The following is a 21,063-nucleotide window of genomic DNA, read 5'->3' as shown; positions in this document are numbered from 1 at the left end:
GGTATGGGGGTTCAGAATGGGGGGGATGTGGGGTACACTGGGGGTGGTTGGGGCACATGGTGAAAACAGGGTGGGAAATGGGGTGGATGGTAGATAGAGGCTGCACTGTGGGGTGCCAGCAAAGGGGAATGGGGTACACTTGGGGGGCAGAGATGGGAGCTGGGTATGGCAGGGAGGGCACAAGGTGCCCTTGGGACAGGGAGGGGACACAGGGAGGCGACAAGAACCCAGCATGGCACAGATTGAACTCAGCTTTATTCACATCCCACAGCACACCCAGGAAGGGGAATGGGGGGGCACAGCCCCTCTGGGCCGGGAGGGGACACCCCCAGCCCCAAGGCACCCACACATGACACCTCCCAGCCCTGCCAGAGCCACCCAGCAGTGCCCCCCATGCACACAGACCCCCCCCAGTCACCCATGTGTCCCCCAGACCGTGAGCCATAGCAGCCACTGTCACCTCGGGGGGGTCCCCAGCACAGCACGGGGAGGGTTTGGGGTGAGGCTCAGCTGTCCTTGACCCCTCTGTGCCCAGCAGTGGGGTGTTCCCACCACCCCAGGGACATGGGGGGCACGGGGGTGGAGGGTTTGGAGAGAAAAACAAACCTCAGAAGGCAACCGGGGGGGGCAGGAGGCCATGGTGGCCGGGGGGTCACTTGGCACAGGGCAGGGCAGGACCCCAGGGGGGCACGAGGGGCTTCGCTCCCCCCCCGGCAGCTCTAGTCCACTTTGAAGAGGTCGGAGTTGGCCTTCAGGAGGTAGAGGCTGTCATCCATCAGGAAACTGGGGGGACAAAGAGGGGCTGAGGGGGAGGCTCGGGGCCACAGCCCCCCCAGGTGCCCATGCCAGGTGGGAAGGGGGGATTGGGGTAGCCCTGAACCCAACACTGAGCACAGCAACCCCAGGGCTCATGGGGAGCAGCAGAGGGGTCCCTCCAGCACCCCCCAGGCAAGAAGGGGGCCTGGAGCACCCCGATTTAAAAAGGGTGGTCTATGCGTGCTGTGGGCAAGAGAGGGACCACAAACATCCCATGGGAAACCCATGGGCGGCCCTGAGCACCCCAGATTTCAAGAGTGGGGCACCCAGCATGACATGGGCAAGAGAGGGGCACCCAGCACCCCAAGTGGGGTCCCCAGCACCTCGATTTCAAGGGTGGGACTCCCATGGAAAACTGAGGGGGACCCTGAGCACCCCAATTTTAAGAAGGGGCTCCCAGCACCCTATTGGGGTCCCCAGCACCTCAGTTTCAAGGCTGGGACTCCCAGCACCCCCTGTAAAACTGAGGTGGCCCAAAGCACCCCGATTTCAAGAGGAGTCCCCCAGCACCTCAGCAGGATCCCCAGCACCCCATTCCCCTCCCAGCACCCCCAGGACACAGCAGAGCCCCCCAAACCCTGGGGGGAAGCGCTGCACCCCTGAGCCCCCACAGGGAACTCGGGGAGCCCCTCACCCCAATTTCAATCAAAGAGGGGGACCTGGGGGAGATGTCACCGACCTGTAGAAGAGCACGTTGAGGGGGATGGTCCCGATGTGCCAGAGCGCGTGGGCGTCCAGCACCCAGAGCAGGGGCGGGAAGTCGAGGAGCTCGAGCAGCGCCAGCGCCTGGAGCAGCAGCACGGCGGCCGCGCATTTCCACACGTGCGGGAGGCGCCGGCCCTGCCGCAGGCACCACCGCAGCCACCACGCCACCGTCAGCATTCCTGGGAAAACGGCACGGGGGGAGCCGGGGGGTGGGGAGGGAACCAGACCTCGGTCAGCATTCCTGGGGAAACGGCGGGACTGGGGAGAGGGGGTGCCCAAACCTGTCAGCATTCCTGGGAACACAGGGGGACTGGGGACAGGGGGTGCCCAAACCTGTCAGCATTCCTGGGGAAATGAGGGGATCGAGGACAGGGAGTGCCCAAACCTGTCAGCGTTTCTGGGAACACAGGGGGACTGGGGACAGGGGGTGCCCAAACCTGTCAGCATTTCTGGGGAAATGAGGGGACTGGGGACAGGGGGTGCCCAAACCTGTCAGCGTTTCTGGGAGAGTGGGGGGCTCAGGGACAAGGGAGCACAGGGATGAGGGGCAGCTATTCCCTCAGTCAGCATTCCAGGGAAAATGGGGCTCAGGGACAGGGGGCACCCAGCCCCACCCCAGTCAGCACCCCTGGGAAAATGTGGGGGTTCAGAGACATGGGAAACACCCAAACCCCTGGTCAGCATTCCTGGGAAAACAGAAGGCTCAGAGATGGGGGAGCTCAGGGATGGGGAGAGCACTGACTGACTCCTAACACAGCCCCAGCACAGCCCAGTGGCTCCCAGTACAGCCCAGCACTCCCCAGCCTGGCTGCAGCTGGCCCCAGCAGCTCCCAGTGCATCTCCAGTGCCTCCCAGTCCATCCCAGTCGCTCCCAGCTCACCAGCAGCGGCGTTGGCCACCAGGTTGTAGCCGTAGTCAAAGCGCACGAGGCTCAGGTAGGAGATGTGGCCAGCGAGGAAGAGCAGGAGGAAGGCCCTGAAGATGCTGATTAAGGCCGGGCGCTGCAGCCCCAGCGTCCTGCAGAGCAGGGGGATAGCCAGTGTCACCCCAGTATGGCCCAGTGTCCTCCCAGTATGGCCCAGGGTCCTCCCAGTATGGCCCAGGGTCCCCCCAGTATGGCCCAGGGTCCCCCCAGTATGGCCCAGGGTCCCCCCAGTATGGCCCAGGGTCCCCCCAGGTGCTCCAGTGATGCCCAAACAGAGGCCAGCATCTCCCTCAGCAAAGTCCAGTGGTCCCCAGTACAGCCCAGTGGTCCCCAGTATAGCCCAGCACCTCCCAGTATGGACCAAGAACAACCCAATAGCCACCAGCATGGCCCAGTGTCACCAGTACAGCCCCAGTGACCACTCATACAGCCCCAGCACAGCCCAGTGTCCCCAGCAGAAAACCAGCATGGCCCAGTGGCTGCCAGCATAGAAGCAGCAAGGTCCAGTGACCCTTCCCAGCATGACCCAGTGCCTCCCAACACAGCCCTGCCCTCCCCAGTCTATCCATAGCTGGCCCCAGTGCCTCCCAGTCTGGTCCCAGTGTGGCCCTGCAGCCTCCAGCAAAGCCTCAGGACAGCCCAGTGCTCCCCAGTCAGTCCCCAGTGCTCCCCAGTGCTCCCCAGTCAGTCCCCAGTGCTCCCCAGTCAGTCCCCAGTGCTCCCCAGTCAGTCCCCAGTGCTCCCCAGTCTGTCCCCAGTGCCTCCCAGTCCAGCCCTGGCGCTCACCTGACACAGCACAGGTACACAGAGTGCAGGACGACGGCCGAAGCACAGAAATAATCCAGTTTCTGTGGGATTTGGGATGGCTGAGCCATGCTGGCAGCATGGGAAGTGCAGGGGGTCTGACAGCCCCCAAGCAGGGCTGGAACAGGATCCCTAGGGGCTTGGGGACACTCTGGGTGTCACTTGGTGCCACTCCCTCACCTCCGTCAGCGCCGTGTCCCTCGTGTGGAAAACGGTGGACCAGAACCAGGCGTTTAAGGAGACCTGGGAAAAGGAGAAATTTGGGATTTGGGTTGGTGGGGGGATGAGGGTCAGGGAACCCCCTGGGTCAGGCCCCACACCTCCCCCGTTTCAGGAATGAGGGCCTGGGAATGGGATGGATGGGGAGGGGGAGCAGCTGGAGCTGGGTGGGATCAGGTGGCTATGGGAAACATCTGGGGGGAGAGGGAATGAGACTTGGGGGGAAAAGGTAAGGGGAATGTGGAGGCAAGGGGAAGGGGAAGGGGAATGGAGGGGAAGGGGAAGAGGGAGGAAAAAGGAAGGGGAAGAGGGAGAAGAAAAAGAAAGGGGAAGGGAAAAGAAAGGGAAAAGGGAAGAAGGGGAAAAGCGGGAAAAGGCAGGGAAAGCAGAGGGAAAAGAAGCGACAGGAGAGGGAAAGGCAGGGAAAGGAGGGGAAAAGGGAGGGACAAGGGCAGGCAGGGCTCACCCAGGCGAAGGCGACGCAGGTAGGGTAGGTGGGGGCGGCGGGGGGCACAGCCGCCCGGTAGCGCAGCAGCATGACCAGGCTGGCCAGCCCGTTGAGGAAGGAGGCGAAGGCGGAGGCCGGCTCCTGGAAAAACAGGAACCGGGAGAAGGGCCACTGGGAGGGGGACAGGGTGGTCAGCGGGCTCTGCGGGACCCCGACCCCCCACCCCCGGGACCCGCGCTCACCTTCCCATGGAACTGGGGCACGCGGTGGCCGCCCTGCTGGTACAGCCGCACCGTCAGCCACATGCACTCGTACTTGCACTCATCCCGGCACGTCCAGCCTGCGGGACACACCAGTGCCTCCCAGTATGCACCAGTGGGCGATGGGAGGGCCAGGGCCCAGCTCAAGGCAGGGGCAGAGGGCAGGGTTCACCCCGTGGCACCGGGGATGTCCCCACACCTCATGGAACAATCTGGGAGGACACCCAGCCGTCCTCATGGTAACCAGCAGCACAGCCCAGTAGCTCCCAGTATGGCCCAGTGTCCCCCCAGTGATGCCCAAACTCGCCCAGCACCTCCCCAGCGGCTCCCAGTATGGCTTAGTGACCCCCCAGTATGCACCAGTGACCCCACTACACAGTCCAGCACCTCCCAGTATGGACCAAGAACAGCCCAGCAGCCACCAGCATGACCCAGTGACAACCAGTATAGCCCGAGCAACCCTCAACACATCCCCAACACGGCCCAGCAGCCACCAGCACAGAACCAGCACAGCCCAGTGACCCCCAGAATAGAAGCGGTATGGCCCAGAGCCCCCCAGCATGACCCAGGGCTTGCCAGTCCAGCCCAAACATGGCCCAACAGCCCCAGGACAGCCCAGTCCTCTCCAGTTCGGCCCCAGTGCCCCCGGTGCCGGCGGGGGCGTGGCTTTGAGGGGGCGTGTCCGCATAGAGGGCGTGGTCTGCCCAGAAGGGGCGTGGCTCGGTGCAGCCAGCCAATGGGCGGGAGGGGCGGTACCTGTCAGGCCCATGTAGAGCGGCTGCCGGGCGCGGAAGTGCCGCAGCGCCGCCCCCGAGCAGTTCTGCCGCTCGCAGCGGCTCAGGCACTCCCGGTACAGCGGTTCCCGGTCCCCCTGCGAGCCCCGGGCCGGGCCCGGCGCCGCCGCCGCCATGAGAAGCAGCAGCAGCAGCGCGGCCCGCGCCGCCATCGCCGCCCGGCCCGGCCGCTTCCGGCCCGCCCCGGAGATGGGCTTGGCGCGGGGCACTATGGGATATACCGCCCCCGCCGGCCGCGGGAGGTGATGGGATATAGTCCCCCAACGGGAGAATCATGGGATATATCCCCCCGCATGCTCTTCGCAGAGTCTCATGGGATATATCCCCTCGGTTACGCTCAGCAGAGGCTTATGGGATATATCCCCCCATGGGGCCCCAGGGGTCCGGAGGGCTGCGGGGATCCCCCGGTGTCCTGCGGGGATCCCCCGGTGTCCTGCGGCGATCCCCCGGTGTCCTGCGGGGCTCGGGGCCGGTTCAAGGCGTGGGGGCAGCGCGGCCTGAGGAACTGAGTGGTGCTGGCCATGCGGGACCCCCGGCAGCGGCTGTGGGATGAGGTCCCCTTGGCGGCCTGGCCTGAGGTGACAGTGACATGCTGCGTCCCCATTTCCGCCCCCGTGGCAGGCGGGACCCCAACACCGGGAGTCCTCTCTGGGGGCTCACCCCTAGTGGCAGCCTCGGTGGCACATGTGGAAACACGGGCTGGGGTGACCCAGGGTACACGGGGGGCAGAACCTGTCCCATGCGGGGGTCATGTCCTGTCCCCCCACCCCGGCTGCTCCTGGTACGATGCTCGGCTGGAGGGTTCGGATGAAGTCCCCACGTGTAGGATTCCCCCTGTCTGGAGGACCCCACGTCCCAATTCCCTCTGTGTATCCCGAGCAGCAGGTGGAGGTGGAACAGGTGGGGGACAGGTGCCATCTCTGGGTCACCTCATTTGGGACCCATTAGATCCTGCTGGACTGTCCCTGTCACCCAGGTCTGTCCCTTTTGTCCAGGACTGTCCCCAAATCCCTGCACGATTTCTGGATGCCAGCTCTGTCCCCCCACTCCTGGGACTGTCCCCGCCAGACCCACGAATGGCATTACTGTCCCACTTCCCCCACATGGGTGACAGTCACAGCGCCATCGGGGCAGGTGAGGGGACAGCCATGGAAGGTGTGACCTCCCCCCAATCCAGGCGACCCCCGCCCCCCGGCATCGCAGCAGAACAGGGACAGGGGAGCTCCAGGGCTGGGGTGTCCCTGGTGCTCCCCAGGGAATGGGAATGGCAGACCCGGGATGGGAAGCCCCCGGTCCTCGGTGCTGTGGGGGGATGGATGGGGGGGTCCGGGATGGGGGGTTCCTGGTGCTCCGGCGGGTGGAAAAGGGGGTCCGGGGCGAGGGGATCCCCGGTGCTCCCAGGGGATGGAAAATGGGATTGGAGCCAGGGAGTCCCCAGTGCTCTCGGGGGGTGGACGAGGGGGCCTGGGGCGGGGGGTACCCGCTGGTCCGGGGGACCAGAAGGGGGAACGGGGTGTCCCCGGTGCTCCCGGGGCTCGGCCGGCGATGATTCCCGGTGCTACGGAGGACGGGAAGAGTGCGGGGCTGGAGGTGCCCGGTGCTTTTGGTGGGATGGACGGGGGGGAATCCGGAACGGGGGGTCTCCGGTGCTTTGGGAGGATGGACGGAGGGGTGGAGTGGTGTCCTGGTCCTGGCCGGCGGGAGCGCGCGGGGGCGGCGGGAGCGCGCGGCGCGCCCTCGCCCGGGGCCGGGACCGGGATCGGGATCGCGAGGCGGAGCCCGGGAGCGGCGGGAGGCGGCGGCTCCGGCTCCGCAAACTTTCCCGGAGCGGCGGCGGGGCCATGGGCCGCGGCCCGCGCTGAGCACCATGTTCGCGGCCGGGGGCTGCCTCGGCGCCGGGCTGCTGCTGCTGGCCGCCCTCTGCCCCCCCGCCGCCGCTGAAGGTGGGTCCCACCGGGGAGCTCCGGGGGGCACCGGGGACACCGCGAATCGGGGGGACTCCGGGCCGCGGGAGCGTCCCCCGCGCCGCGACTTCGCGCAAAGTTTTGCACGGGACCGACCGGGGGGGCACCGAGAGGGGGAACCGAGAAAGGGAGGGGGGGACACGGGGGGCGTGACCGAGAGGGCACCGAGGGGGGACATTGGGGGTGGGACCGAGTGGGGAACCGGGAGGAGACCGAAGGGTACCGTGGGGGGAGCCGAGGGGGCACAAAGCTGGGGACGAGGGGGACACCGGCGGTGGGAGCGGGCAGCGCTGGGAGTGGGTCGGCGGGGAAACGGGCCGCAGCGTCCGGTGTGCCCAGGGGCTGCTCGGTTGGAAATGACGGGACCGCCTCCCCTGGTCCTCCCCCAGCCCCCTCGGTGCCCCCGGTTCTCTCCGCCGCGGCCAGCGCGACCCGGGTGTCCCCCGCCGCGACTACCCGCCGGGACTGAGGGCCGAACTGGTCTGTACTGGGAGGCGCTGGGGCCGAGGGGGAGGCCCTGCCCGCTGCCCCCGGCCCCCCCGAGCGTGATGACCCCCGGTGCCGCTGTCCCGGCAGGAATTTAGGGGCCCCGCTGCAGCCCGGAGCGGGGGACCCCCGTCTGCAGTCGGTTCTAGGGCTCCGGTTCCACCGGGAGAAGCGGGGACGGAGGGACCCCAGCTTGTGGGGGTTCCCTTCCCGGGGCACCGGAGAGCTTCGGGGCGCGGGCCAGGCGCGGTGCCCCACGGAGAGGCTGGGTGGGTGGTGGGTGCGTCCCCGTCGCTCCCATCCACATTCTCGACGTGCCGCACCCAGCCCAGCCCCGGGGGGAGCGGGGAGCCCGGCCCGACAGCCCCCGGGCCTCGGCCGGGCACCGCGACGGGGCCGGCGGGAACGGAGCCAGCAGGGGATGGGGCTGGTGGCCCCAAAGTGGGCACCTGCAGCCCCAAAAGTTAGACCCTGCTGTCTCCCTGTTGGGCAGCTCCAGCACCGGGTGTTTGGAAAGTGAATGCCAGGTGGGACTGAGCCGGTGCGGGGTGGTGGGACAGGGATGTGAGGACACACTGAGTGGCCTCCACTCCTGGCACCCCACGGCTCACTCTGCTCAGAGGGTTTGTGCAGGGGGATCTCCTGGTTAGGGACACCCCGGTGTCACCCCATGCCTGCAGCCAGATTCGTGTCCGGCAGCCGTGGCTCAGGGAAGCCCCACGGGCACGTGGCTGACGGGCTTTGCTGGATGCCCCATGGGCAGCCGAGGTGTGCCATGGTGGCACTGCCCGCTGGAGCGAGCCAGGCAGGATGGATCACTCACTGCCCTTCCCGGTGCCCAGCCAGGCACCTGGGGGAGCAAACAGGGCCAAATCCCAGGGCACAGAGCCAGGATCCCACCAGGATCTGGCTCTGCTGCTCACTTGTCCCACCTGCCCTTTGCCCTGGAGAAGCCACAGCACCCCGTGCCTGTGCCACAGCAGGTGTGGGCACAGACCTTGAGCTTTGGCCGCCCAACACAACAGCACGTTCACTCCCGGGGTCCTCTCTGCCGCGCAGGCTGTGGGGTGGCAGAGAGCTGCACCCCAAATTGGGGGGGCTTCCTCCTTCCCGGCCGTATTTTCCCTGTCTCGGAGGCCTCGGCGCAGGCGGGGGAGGCGGGTGCCAGCCGGGTTCCCTGGACACGGGGCCGCGCCAGCAGCTGCCCGGCACCGGGGGCTGTCACTCAGCCGCAGAGCAGCCGGGGACCTGCACACCGAGCCCCTGCCTGACCCCCGTGTGCCCCCCTGCCCCGTGCTGGCATGGCAGCGGCTCGGGGTTGGTGGCTCTGTGGTGGCGGCAGGGTCAGCCCCGGGGTCAGTGTCGGAGCGGGGCTGGGGTCTGGCGCGGGGGCTCTCCCCGGCGAGCTGTTGGGGCGCCGGGGGCCGCGGGCGCGCCGGGGCTGGGCCGTGCCCGCCAGCCCTGCGTCACCGCTGCTCCCCAAACATGCCCGACCTGAAAAGGCGGTTCCAGCCGGGAGCGGGCGGCCGGGGCCCTGTGCCACCCGCGCCCGTGACTCACCCGCCCGGGGCCTGGCACCCAGGGCGGGCTCCCGCGCCCCCCACCCCGCCTGGATGCGGCGGGGATGCTCGCCCGGCCAGCAGCCCCCCACAATGGGGCCGGCCGGGCCCCGCAGCCGTCGCCGCTCAACAATCGGGTCTTGTCTCGGCGCGGCCGCCCCGGCGGCGTGGGCAGCGCATTCCTGCCCGCAGCCCCCGCTCCGGCCCCGCGGCTCTGGGGGTCCCAACCCAGCCCCCAGCAGTCCCCGGCGCCCACCGCGGGCGCGGGGCGACACCGGTCCCCGTTGTCCCTCGAGCGGGGCCCGGTGCCAGAGCGGGAGCAGCTTTGCCGCGTGCCGGGGTGGGAGCCGGGGGACCCACGATCCAGGAAACCCATCGGAAGCTGTTGGGAGCAGCCCCGGAGATAAACGGCAGCCGCCGGATCCGCGGCGTTTCCTGCGGGGGCCGGAGCTCGGTGTCCCGCGGGGGAGAGGAGGGGTCGGGGACCCGCTGAGCCCTCGCTGTCCCCACAGTCTGCACCGGCACCGACATGAAGCTGCTGCGTCCCTCCAGTCCTGAAAGCCACTACGAGACCCTGCGGCACCTCTACCAGGGCTGCCAGGTGGTCCAGGGCAACCTGGAGCTCACCTACCTGCCCGCCGGCGCTGACACCTCCTTCCTCAAGGTGCGCCGCGGGAAAACGCCCCGAGGGGGGGAAGGACTGCGGTCCGGCCAGCCCCTCACCCGTGTCCCCCCCATCCCAGGACATCAAGGAGGTGCAGGGCTACGTGCTGATCGCGGAGAACCAAGTGAGCGGGTTGGAGCTGCAGAGCCTGCGCATCATCCGCGGCACGCAGCTCTTCCAGGACCGCTACGCGCTGGCCGTGATGGGCAACGGCGGCCCCGCCGGGGTACCTGGGCTGCGCCAGCTCGGCATGAGGCACCTCACAGGTGGGGAGCCTCCGACCTGGGGCAGGCTCAGGGTGCTCGGGGATGTGGGTCAGTGATCTTGCAGTTCGGAGCTGCTGGCTCCAGTCTGGGGTGGGTGGTCCCATGGAATGGCAGGTCACTGTCCAGGTCTGGAAGTGCCCATGGGGTGCCAGATCCCTGTCCAGCTCCCGGTGTCCCCATGGTGGGTCTCCACCCAGGTCTGGGTGTCCCCACCCAGGACTTGGTGCTCTCATGTAGTGGCAGGTCCCTCCCAAGGACTGGGAATCCCCAGAGGGCTGCAGGACACCCCTGTCCCCATGCTGACCCCCCACCTGTCCCCCCCCAGAGATCCTGAAGGGAGGGGTGCGCATCGAGAGGAACCCCGAGCTCTGCTTCCAGGAGACAATCCTCTGGAGTGACATCATCCACCGGCACAACGAGTTCCGTGGCGAGATCCTGGTGGAGACCACCCGCACCCGCAGCTGTGAGTGCCCCAGGAGGGGGGCTGTGCTACCAGGGAGGGGTCTGGGGGTTTCCAGCCCCCCTGTCACCTCCTGCTCATGCTTTCCCCCATGCAGGTCCTGACTGCCGGGCGCTCTGTGCCGAGGGGCATTGCTGGGGCGAGGGGAAAGGGAACTGCCAGACATGTGAGTGTGAGGCCACAGAGGCTCTGACCCTTTCAGGGACCCCCAAAGCCCTTGGGAGCCCCTGGGAACCCCTTTCCCTCCCTACATGTGTCCCTGCTCCATGGATCCTCACTTGGCACCCAAATCTCTGTCCCAGAGACTTCCTGGACCTTCCCCTTGCACTCCCAAATTTATGTCCCACTGAGCCCTACTTTCCACCTAAGTCCTGTCCCCAAAGACCCTCTGAACCTTATGTTTGTCCCCCCAGCCCCCTGCCTCCTAGACCCTAAAATCCCTGCCCTGGAAGCCTCATCTTACACCCTTAAATCCCTGTTTTGCTGACCTTCAGTTGGCACCTAAATCCTCGCCCCAGAGACCTCATGGACCTTCTGCTTGCACCCCCAAATTTCTGTCCCATTGACGTCCATTTGCCACCTAAATCTTGCCCCCAGAAGCACTCTGACCTTCTCTTTAGCCCCCAAATACCCATTCCACTGAGCCCTACATTGCACCCAAATCCTGGCCCCAGAGATCCCCTAAAATCCCTGCTCTGGGAGCCTCCATTCATACCCCAAATCCCTGCCCTGAGGACCTCTGCTTACACCCCAAATCCCTGCCCTGGGAACCCCCACTTCCCCCCCAGAATCCTGCCCCACTGCTCCCACTTGGCAAACAAATCCCCACCACCCAGCCTTTTGCCCTGGCAACCCACCTACCCTCCAGCCCCTCATCCTGGGGATCCCCATTGCCTGGAGGGGAGGATCCATGGGGTTTCCCTCTCTCCAGCATGTCCCTCTGTGTCCCCACAGTGACCAACAGCATCTGCCACGGCTGCCCACGCTGCAAGGGCACGAAGCCCACGGACTGCTGCCACGAGCAATGCGCCGCCGGCTGCACCGGCCCCAAGCACTCTGACTGCCTGGTGCGCATGGGGTGGGGACACCGGGGGTCCTGGGGGGTGACAGGGGTCTCACACTGTCCCTGTCCCCCCCAGGCATGCCTGAACTTCAACCGGAGTGGGATCTGTGAGCTGCACTGCCCACCCCTCGTCGTCTACAACTCGGACACCTTTGAGTCGATGCCCAACCCCGACGGGCGCTACACCTTCGGTGCCAGCTGTGTCAGCCAGTGTCCCTGTGAGTGACACCCTGGGGGGGGCTGGGGGCAGCCAGCGTGGCTCTGACCCCCCCTCCTGCCCCCCCCAGACAACTACCTCGCCACGGAGGTGGGGTCCTGCACCCTTGTGTGCCCCCAGAACAGCCAGGAGGTCACGGTCAACAATGTCCAGAAGTGTGAGAAGTGCAGCAAACCCTGCCCAGAGGGTGAGGAACTCCCCTTACCGGGGTCTGGGGAACTCTGGGGACCCCAGGGATGTGGGTGAGCAGCCCCCCAGTGCCTGGAGGTGTCTGGGGACCCCAGGGATGTGGGTGAACAGCCCCCAGCACGGCTCTGGGGACCCGAAGGCTGCGTGGGGGTGCTGCTTTGCACTGTGGGGGTGTTTCCATGGCTGGTGGGGCAGTGTTTTGGGGGGCTTGGGGATCCCAGCAAAGCACCCCAGCCCTGCCGTGCCCCCACAGTGTGCTACGGGCTGGGAGTGGATTTCCTGAAGGGTGTCCGTGCTGTGAACGCCTCCAACATCCAGCACTTCTCCGGCTGCACCAAGATTTTTGGGAGCTTGGCCTTCCTCCCCGAGACCTTCGCTGGGTGAGTGCCTCATCCCCCTCCCCGAGCCCACCGGGACCCCCAGTGGGACTCCCCCAACCTCTCTCCCATTCCTGGCAGGGACCCCAGCACCAACACGCCACCCCTGGACCCCAAACTGCTGCGGATCTTCGAGAGCCTGGAGGAGCTGACGGGTGAGAGTGAGGGGGTGCCAGGGGGGACTGGGGCTCCAGGTTTGGGGGGGACATGGGGTGGTGACACTCAGCTCCCCCCAGGCTTCCTCTACATCGCGGCCTGGCCACCTGACATGAAGGATCTGGGGGTCTTCCAAAATCTGCGGGTGATCCGAGGCCGGGTGCTGCACAAGTGAGTGGGGCTGGGGACTGGGGGGGGACACGGGGTGACATGGGGACACGCAGGGGGATACAGGGACATGTGGAGGGACTTGGAGTTGTGGAGGGGACACAGGAACATGGAGGGAGACAGTGGGAAGATGTTGGGGCACAGGGGGACATGGTGGGGCATGGGGAGGTGCAAGGGGTTGCGGGGAGATGTGGGGACATGGGGGACGACAGGACACGAGGGGATAGGTGTGGGATGCAGGGGAGACATGGACATGGGGATGCAGGGGACACAGGGACATGAGTGGCACACAGGAGGATGCAGGGGTGACACAGGGGGACACAGTGAGGACACGGAGGATGCAGGGGGACACAGAGAGGACACGGAGAGGACACGGGGACACGCGTGTCTCACCCGTGGGTGTCTCGGCAGCGGCGCCTACTCGCTGACGCTGCGGGACCTGGCGGTGCAGGCGCTGGGGCTGCGGGCCCTGCGGGAGATCAGCAGCGGCATGGTGCTCGTCCACCACAACCCCCAGCTCTGCTTCCTCCAGAAGGTGCCCTGGGACAGCATCTTCCGCAACCCCCGCCAGCGCCTCTTCCAGACCCACAACAAACCCCCCGAGCAGTGCGGTAAGCGGGACCCGTGGGGGTGGAGGGAGCCAGTGGACATTCCTCCTGTTGCTGACAAACCTCTCTGATGGTGTCCCCCCTGCAGAGAGCGAGGGGCTGGTTTGCTTCCACCTCTGTGCCCAGGGGCACTGCTGGGGCCCTGGCCCGACCCAGTGCGTGGCCTGCGAGCGATTCCTGCGCGGCCAGGAGTGCGTGGCCTCCTGCAACCTGCTGGATGGGTGAGTGAAGACCCCCAGGAATGGCAAACAGAGACCCCCCACATACTGCAGGAAGGGGCTGGGATCCCATCCCTGCCCCTTCGTCCTGCAGAGCTGTCCGGGAACACGCCAACGGGACACGGTGCCTGCCGTGCCACCCTGAGTGCCAGCCCCAGAATGGCACAGAGACCTGCTTCGGATCGGTGAGCATGGGGGCACTCACGGGGTGGGGTGGAGGTGCCCCTGGACACCTGGGTCCCTCAACTCCTCCCCAATTCCCGCAGGATCCAGACCAGTGTGTGGCCTGTGCCCACTACAAGGACGCCCAGCAGTGCGTTCGGCGCTGCCCCAGCGGTGTCAAAGCCGACGCCTCCTTTGTGCCCGTCTGGAAATACCCAGACGAGTTTGGGGTGTGCCAGCTCTGCCCCACCAACTGCACCCATTCGTGAGTTGGGGGTGTGAAGGGGGTGGCCAGGGGGTGCTGGCAGCTCCAGGGGGCTGCTGACAGCGGGGGGCCACACCCTGTGTCCCCAGGTGCACGATCCGGGATGAGGATGGATGTCCCATCGACCAGAAGCCAAGGTAGGAGTGTGGCTGTTGTGCCACCCCCACTCCAGGTGCTGAGGGTCCTCCATTGCCACATCCCCCACACTGATGGCCTCCTGCCCCGCAGCCAGGTGACGTCCATCATCGCTGGCGTGGTGGGAGCTCTGCTGGTCATTGTCCTGCTCCTCATCACTGTCATCTGTGTCAAGCGGCGGCGGCAGCAGGAGCGCAAGCACACGATGCGGCGGCTGCTGCAGGAGACCGAGGTGGGGATCTCCCGGGGGGCAAGGAGGGACCCTCAGCACCTGGGGGAGGTCAGGAGCCTGGCCCCCCTCACCCCTGCATGCCCCACAGCTGGTGGAGCCGCTGACGCCCAGCGGGGCCCTCCCCAACCAAGCACAGATGAGGATCCTCAAGGAGACGGAGCTCAAGAAAGTGAAAGTTTTGGGTTCTGGTGCTTTTGGCACTGTCTACAAGGTGAGGGGTGGGGACACCATGGTGGGACGGGACCCTCCCTGATCCACACCCCCTCACCTGCCTGTGTCCCCCGCAGGGTATCTGGATCCCCGATGGGGAGAGCGTGAAGATCCCAGTGGCCATCAAGGTCTTGCGGGAGAACACGTCACCCAAAGCCAACAAGGAGATCCTGGATGTGAGTGTGGCCATGGGAGAGAGGGAGAGCAGGTCTGGCAGCAGCCCCTGCCCACCCTGACCCCCACCCTGACCCCCTCCTGCCCACAGGAGGCCTATGTGATGGCAGGGGTGGGCAGCCCCTACGTGTCCCGGCTGCTGGGCATCTGCCTGACCTCCACGGTGCAGCTGGTGACGCAGCTGATGCCCTACGGCTGCCTGCTGGACTACGTGCGGGAGAACAAGGACCACATCGGCTCCCAGGACCTGCTCAACTGGTGTGTGCAGATCGCCAAGGTAGGACAGGGGGCCTGGGGGGCTCTGGGGGTCCTGGGGGAGGTCAGGGACAGATGGACATGTGCCACCCCAGGGGATGAACTACCTGGAGGAGGTGAGGCTGGTGCACCGGGACTTGGCCGCTCGCAATGTCCTCGTCAAGAGTCCCAACCATGTCAAGATCACCGACTTCGGGCTGGCTCGGCTGCTCGACATCGACGAGACTGAGTATCATGCTGATGGTGGCAAGGTGGGGCTTGGGGACAGTGGTGTTCCCCTTGGTGACAGCCAACCCCCAAGCCTGCTCACCTCTCCATCTGCCCTGTCCCAGGTCCCCATCAAGTGGATGGCACTGGAGTCCATCCTCCGCCGGCGCTTCACACACCAGAGCGATGTCTGGAGCTACGGTGTGTCACGGTGTCCCCACCCGGGGGAACTTGGGGGGTCACAGTGCACTGCTCACCCCCATGCCTGTCTCCTCCAGGTGTCACTGTGTGGGAGCTGATGACATTTGGGGCAAAGCCATACGATGGGATCCCTGCCCGGGAGATCCCTGACCTGCTGGAGAAGGGCGAGCGGCTGCCGCAGCCACCCATCTGCACCATCGACGTCTACATGATCATGGTGAAATGTACGGGGAGGGGACAAGGGGACAGGGAGGGGACAGGGCGTGGTGTCACCCTGCTCCCAGCCCTGATAGCACCCGGCTCTGCTCCAGGCTGGATGATCGACTCCGAGTGCCGGCCCAAATTCCGGGAGCTGGTCGCCGAATTCTCCCGCATGGCCCGCGACCCCCAGCGCTTCGTGGTCATCCAGGTAGGTGGGTCCCTGCGGGTCCTGTCCCCTTGCTGGCAGCCTGGGGCAGGCACTGACTGGTGTGATCCCCCCCTAGAATGACCTGGTGGGGCTGCCAGGCTCCATGGACAGCACCTTCTATCGGGCACTGCTGGATGAGGAGGACATGGATGACCTGGTGGACGCTGAGGAGTACCTAGTGCCTCATCATGGCTTCTTCAGCACCGACACCTCCACCACCTACCGCAGCCGCATCTCCTCCATGCGGGTATGTGGGGAGGGCTGGCAGGGAGCCCTGGTCCTGGCACAGGTGTGGGGGTGACCCTGTGCCATGTCTGTGGGGGCCAAAGGGCTGGGATGGTCCTCAGGGTGGGCTCAAGTGTCCATCTCCATGTCTTCTCCTACACCCAGAGCACGGCAGAGTCTCCAGCCAAGGTGGAGGAGGGCGAGGGCTTGGGCTCCTTCCCCTTCCCTGCCCAGGGCCTGGCAGAGGGGCCAGAGGGCCCTGTTCCAGAGGCGCCAGATGGGGACAAGGTGGCCCTGCAGAGCCCCCCGGGAAGGGAGCCTGGGACCCTGCCCCGGTACAGCGAGGATCCCACCGGGCTGGTGGCTGAGGATGGAGAGGACCCTGAAGGCTTCACCGTCCCAGCGCCCCACAGCACCATGCCAGGTAGGGAGGGCACAGCTGGACTCTTGGGGAGGTGGTGAGGAGTGTCTGCCTGCCCCATGACCCCTGGGGGTCCCTAATTTGTCACTCACCCTACAGAGTATGTGAACCAGGCGGGGGAGCGTCCCCCCCACACCCCCCCATCCCCGCTGGACAAGCCAAAGGGGCACCAGGGGAAGAATGGACTCATCAAGGACCCCAAGAACTCCTTCCCAGCGCCCTTTGGCCACGCTGTGGAGAACCCCGAGTACCTGGCACCCCCCGGCCCTCCTGCCCCCAGCCCCTTCAGCCAAGCCTTCGACAACCCCTACTACTGGAACCAGGATCCCCCCAAGGGTGGGGGCCCCGAGGGTGGTCCTGGCACGACGCCCACGGCCGAGAACCCCGAGTACCTCGGGCTGGCTGGCCCCGACGCCGCGGCCGTGTAGGAGAGACCCCCCAACTTCACCGAGGCAGCTCAGGGAGGGACGAGCTACGGCCACGGGGCTGGGGGACTGTCCCCTCTGCTCGGGGTGGCACCGGCCACGGAGGGCTGGGAGAGCCCAGGACGCTGTGGGACGGCGCGGCAGCAAAGAGTGGGGACAGAAGGGTCACCCTTGGTGGCACTGCCAGGGGTGGCCACAAGCCAGCTGGTGCCCGAAGCAGCCCAGGGAGCTCAGACCCAGCACAGCCTGGAGAAGGACAGACCCTCTGCCATCCCCCCCATTCCAGGGCTGTCCCAGTGCCTGGGACACATGGACTTGCACTGAAAGCAGCTGGACTGAGAGCAGTCCCAGCTCCTCCGGGATTCTTTGGAAGCACCGGGATGTATATTTGATAATTGTACATTGGTTGTTTTTTTCTACTCTCCTGGTCTGTTTGGTTCCCTGTCTCCATCGGATCCAGATCCATCTCCCAAGGACAGGCACAGCCCTTCCCTTTCCCTCTACTGCCTTGTGTGTTTCTCCCTTTTCTGATGGATGCAGCTCCATCTCCAAAGACCAGCATGTCATATCCCTTCCCTTTTCCCCCTTTTCCCTCTTCCCTTTTCCCCCCTTTTCTTTCCCATTTCCCTTTTCCCCCCCTTTTTTTTCCCATTTCTCTTTTCCCCCCTTTTTTTTTCCCATCTCCCCTTTCCCCCCTTTTCTTTCCCATTTCTCTTTTCCCCCCTTTTCTTTCCCATTTCCCCTTTCCCCCCTTTTCTTTCCCATTTCTCTTTTCCCCCCTTTTCTTTCCATTCTTTCCTTCTTTCATTTCTCTTTTCCCCTTTCTTCCATTTTTCCCTTCTTTCCATTTCTTTTCTTTCTTTCTTTCTTTTCTTCCATTCTTTCCTTCTTTCCCATTTCCCTTTTCTTTCCCATTTCTCTTTTCCCCCTTTTCTTTCCCATTTCCCCCTTTTCTTTCCCATTTCTCTTTCCCCCTTTTCTTTCCCATTTCCCCCTTTTCTTTCCCATTGCCCTTTCCCCCTTTTCCTTTCCCATTTCCCCTTCCTTTTCCCTTCTTTTCCCCCTTTTTCTTGCCCCCTCTCCGCCCCCCATTTTCCTTTCCCCTTTTCTCCCTATTGCCTTCTCTTTCCCCCTTCCCCTTTTCTTTCCCCCACTCCTCCCTCTCTCCCCTTCCCTCTGTCACCTGAAGGATAAAATTCCTGATCCCAGGCAGGATCCAGGACCATGTCCCACCCCCCATTCCCGAGGGACACCACAGGAGCCACATTCTCCATCCTTTATTCTGCCCAGGCTGTTGGGTTTATACACAGTATAGAATAAATAGGGGGGGCTCCCCACCCCGAGGCCAAGGGCAGGGTCATTCCAGGCAGGAAGCAGGAGCTGGGATCCTGGGAATGGGGAGGGGGGATATGAACACTCCTGTGGCTGTGGGGCCAGCCTGGGGTTCCCATGGCCAGCCCCTGCCCCGGATTAAACAGTGACAGAGGGACTTTAATCATTAACAAATGCCGGGGAAGTTACAGCCACTGGATTCCCCTTGGAATGAACCTGCTGGGAGCTGCTCCAACACCCAGCCTGGCTCCTCGTTCATGGGAGAACCCCCAAATTCCCAGGGGTTGAGGGAGGGGAGAGTCCAGCGCAGAGAAATGGGGGTGCCACGGGGACCCCCCTGTTTGGGGACCCCCTGTGCCCCCCAGGGAGGTGCAGCTGATGAGGGAGGAAGGCAAAGGCAGGCAGAGAGACCCCCCAGGCCATGGCTACACCCCACAGCAGCTCAGGCAGGGGACAGAACAGCCCCCCAGTGACACCAGTGCCACAGCTCTGCCCTTCCCAGTGCCACACTGGGGGTGCCCAGGAGGTTCCTGAGCTCCCCCGATGTCCCTGGTGCCCCCCAGTCGTGCAGGGATTAAGGAGGGCAGCGATGGGCAGCGCGGGGGGACCCCGCTGTCCCCGGGGGGCTACAGGATGACACAGGGGGGGCGGCTGTTGGTGATTTTCTCCAGGGGTTCCCCATTCCGGGCTCTGCGGATGGCCTCGATCAGCTGGGGACACACGGCAGGGGACGGGGTCACAGACAGGGCTTGGGAGCACCCAGACACATGGAGGTGACAGGGACAAATCCCCGCCACAGCCAGGAACTGTCCCTCTCCCCTCCCACTGTATCCCAGCAGGACCTGGAGCAGGGGGGCAGGAATGACTCCAGAGGGTGACAGAACAGGGATCCCGTGGGAAAATCCTGTCACTGGGGGTCTCACTGCAAACCAAACGCCCCCAGCCCAGCCTGGCAGACCCCAGGCTCCCCAGGTGGGTACTCACATCCTTCTCGTAGGGAAAGCCTCCGTTCTCCAGCTTGGAGAAGACGAGCTGCCCGTTGATCTCGATCTCAAAGGCACCTGAGGGCACACGCAGCACCCAGCCCTGAGCTGTGCCCTGCCAGACCTCTGGTGACACCCCCAGCCACGTGGCCAAGCAGCCAGGGCACCCCCAAGGGGCTGCTGCAGACCCCCAGCTCTGCCCCCAAACTGACCCTGCTGAGGGGCAGCAACCAGGGCATGACCCTCCCCAGCTTCCCACAAGGTTTAACCCACCCCAGCCCCCCAAAACCCCCAGCACGGTGGCAGGGGCAGCCTGGGGTGTCCCCCCGACCCCGGGGCCGCTGTGGGGTCTCACCAGTGCCCCCCAGCCTGGACTCGATCTCGATGTCGGGGTACTCTTCCCGCACGGCACTTGCCAGCTCCTGGTACGTGGCCTCGAAGCCGCAGGGCTCGCTGGGGAGGGGAGAGCAGGCTGAGCAGGGTCGAGACAAGGGGACCCTCCCAGAATTAAGGAGCCCCCCCAGCCTGTACCCCCACAACAGCTCTGCTGCCTCCTGCACCCCCAATTCCCAACCCCCCCGCCCAGGACCGCTCCCCAGAAGCTCTGCACTCCCCTCCTCCCCCCAGCTCCCCCACACCCTCATCCCCTCCGTATCCCATAACCCCACGGCCCCTCATTACCTCCCCGGGCCCCACTCCCCCCACCTTGCAGAGCCCCCCAAATCCTCTATATCCCCTTCCTCAGCCCCCAACTCCCCTATAACCCCATCAGACTCCCAACTCCCCCACCCTGCAGAGACCCCCAACTTCCCTACAGCCCCCTCCTCAGTCCCCCAACCTCCCCATATCCTCCTCCTCAGCTCCCTCCTCCCCCAGTCCCCCCAGTGTCCGAACCCGCCGCACGCCTCACACCAGTTCCCCCAGTTCCCTCTCCCGGCGCCCCGGTATCACCGTGTTCCTCCCTCCCCACCCCGGGGTCCCCTCGGTTCATCCACCCCCGGGATCCGCGCGGCCGCGGCGCTCACCAGTACTCCACCACGATGCGGACGCGCCGCTCGGCCCCGCTCTCGGCCCCGTTCCCGCCGCCGTTCCCGCCGCCGCTCCCGCCCGCAGCCCCAGCGCTCATCGCCCCCGTCCCGCCGCGCCGCCGCTTCCGGGTGCGGTCACGTGACGCGACACTTCCGGCCGCTCTGCGCCGCCGCGCCGCGTCTTGTCTGCTCCGAGACCTCCGGGCAACCCGCCGTGACCCCGGTGACCCCCGGGGGACTAAAAATGACCCTCAGTGACCCCTGTAGGACACCCAGTGACCTAAAGTGACCCCCATGGCGCCCCTAATGACCCAAAGTGACCCCCGGGGGACCCAAACTGACCAGCGTGTCACCTGCAGTGACCCCCGAGACCCCCAGGGGACCCGAAACCACACACGTGGGACCCACAGTGACCTCAGTGACCCCCGTGTCACCCGTAACCACCCTTGTGGGACCCGAGATGACCTCCGGGGGACCCACACGGAGCCCGTGGGACCTGAAATGACCCCAACAGGAGCTCTCTAGTTCCATGAGAACTTCCATTCCTCCATGGAAAGCCCACCTAATACCCCAGTGGGGGTTCTATAGGGCCTTGTAGCTCCTCCACAGACCCCATGGAGCCCTAAGCATCCCCCACAGGGACCCCTGAACCCCGCTATGGGGACACCTCTGCAGACTCTGTGGCCCCATGGCAGCTCTAGCCCCCAGTGGGACTGCCAGACCCCTTTTGGGGACACCCACAGGAGACCCTACAGGACCCACACACAGCGTCTGAGGCACCCCACGTCCCTCTGGGTTCCCATATCCCAAATACTCACCACATCCCTCCTCACAGGGCCCGGGACCTGCCTGAGACCCCCACGACCCTCCCCACCCCATGGGGTCTTACCTGTGCTGACCCAATGGGGACATCCCTGCCACACTCATGGGACACTTCCAGCCCCCCACACTGGGGGTCCCAGGGGAGCTCTGACCCAAACCCTGCACCCTGGGGTTGGAGACCCTCACGGGGTGGGCTGGGGGTCTCTGAGAC

At 65.5% G+C, this 21,063-nt stretch overlaps 3 protein-coding genes across 4 annotated transcripts; 1 reads left to right on the top strand and 2 right to left on the bottom strand.

Moving 5' to 3' along the window:
* Nucleotides 1-237: 237 nt before the first annotated feature.
* On the bottom strand, nucleotides 238-5,175 carry PGAP3 (post-GPI attachment to proteins phospholipase 3). The gene is made up of 8 exons (XM_085040122.1): nucleotides 4,934-5,175; nucleotides 4,160-4,257; nucleotides 3,936-4,088; nucleotides 3,431-3,493; nucleotides 3,233-3,294; nucleotides 2,402-2,538; nucleotides 1,496-1,700; nucleotides 238-783 (listed from the first exon to the last, which is right to left on the bottom strand). The coding sequence occupies exons 1-8, from the start codon at nucleotides 5,121-5,123 to the stop codon at nucleotides 720-722; spliced, it is 972 nt and encodes a 323-aa protein (XP_084896248.1). The 5' UTR covers nucleotides 5,124-5,175; the 3' UTR covers nucleotides 238-719.
* A 1,466-nt stretch (nucleotides 5,176-6,641) lies between these two features.
* ERBB2 (erb-b2 receptor tyrosine kinase 2) lies at nucleotides 6,642-17,106 on the top strand. Of its 2 annotated transcripts, XM_085040121.1 has the most exons (27): nucleotides 6,644-6,914; nucleotides 9,493-9,644; nucleotides 9,724-9,910; nucleotides 10,236-10,373; nucleotides 10,468-10,536; nucleotides 11,325-11,437; nucleotides 11,510-11,651; nucleotides 11,721-11,837; nucleotides 12,093-12,219; nucleotides 12,298-12,371; nucleotides 12,453-12,543; nucleotides 12,952-13,151; nucleotides 13,237-13,369; nucleotides 13,461-13,551; nucleotides 13,633-13,793; nucleotides 13,883-13,930; nucleotides 14,022-14,160; nucleotides 14,249-14,371; nucleotides 14,448-14,546; nucleotides 14,636-14,821; nucleotides 14,895-15,050; nucleotides 15,132-15,207; nucleotides 15,285-15,431; nucleotides 15,519-15,616; nucleotides 15,693-15,863; nucleotides 16,007-16,265; nucleotides 16,362-17,106. In XM_085040121.1, the coding sequence occupies exons 1-27, from the start codon at nucleotides 6,839-6,841 to the stop codon at nucleotides 16,688-16,690; spliced, it is 3,702 nt and encodes a 1,233-aa protein (XP_084896247.1). In that variant the 5' UTR covers nucleotides 6,644-6,838; the 3' UTR covers nucleotides 16,691-17,106. The 2 variants fall into 2 exon arrangements, with proteins under 2 accessions (XP_084896246.1, XP_084896247.1); XM_085040120.1 differs by having other exon boundaries at nucleotides 6,642-6,914; nucleotides 13,461-13,793.
* An 843-nt stretch (nucleotides 17,107-17,949) lies between these two features.
* On the bottom strand, nucleotides 17,950-20,191 carry MIEN1 (migration and invasion enhancer 1). Its single transcript, XM_085083685.1, has 4 exons — nucleotides 20,028-20,191; nucleotides 19,358-19,455; nucleotides 19,004-19,080; nucleotides 17,950-18,729 (listed from the first exon to the last, which is right to left on the bottom strand). The coding sequence occupies exons 1-4, from the start codon at nucleotides 20,126-20,128 to the stop codon at nucleotides 18,646-18,648; spliced, it is 360 nt and encodes a 119-aa protein (XP_084939811.1). The 5' UTR covers nucleotides 20,129-20,191; the 3' UTR covers nucleotides 17,950-18,645.
* Between the last annotated feature and the right edge of the window lie 872 nt (nucleotides 20,192-21,063).

Source organism: Lichenostomus cassidix, chromosome 27, assembly GCF_008360975.1.
Source record: "Lichenostomus cassidix isolate B80296 chromosome 27, HeHo_3.0, whole genome shotgun sequence".
Lineage (NCBI taxonomy): Eukaryota > Metazoa > Chordata > Aves > Passeriformes > Meliphagidae > Lichenostomus > Lichenostomus cassidix.
This window is presented reverse-complemented; position numbering and strand designations above follow the sequence as displayed.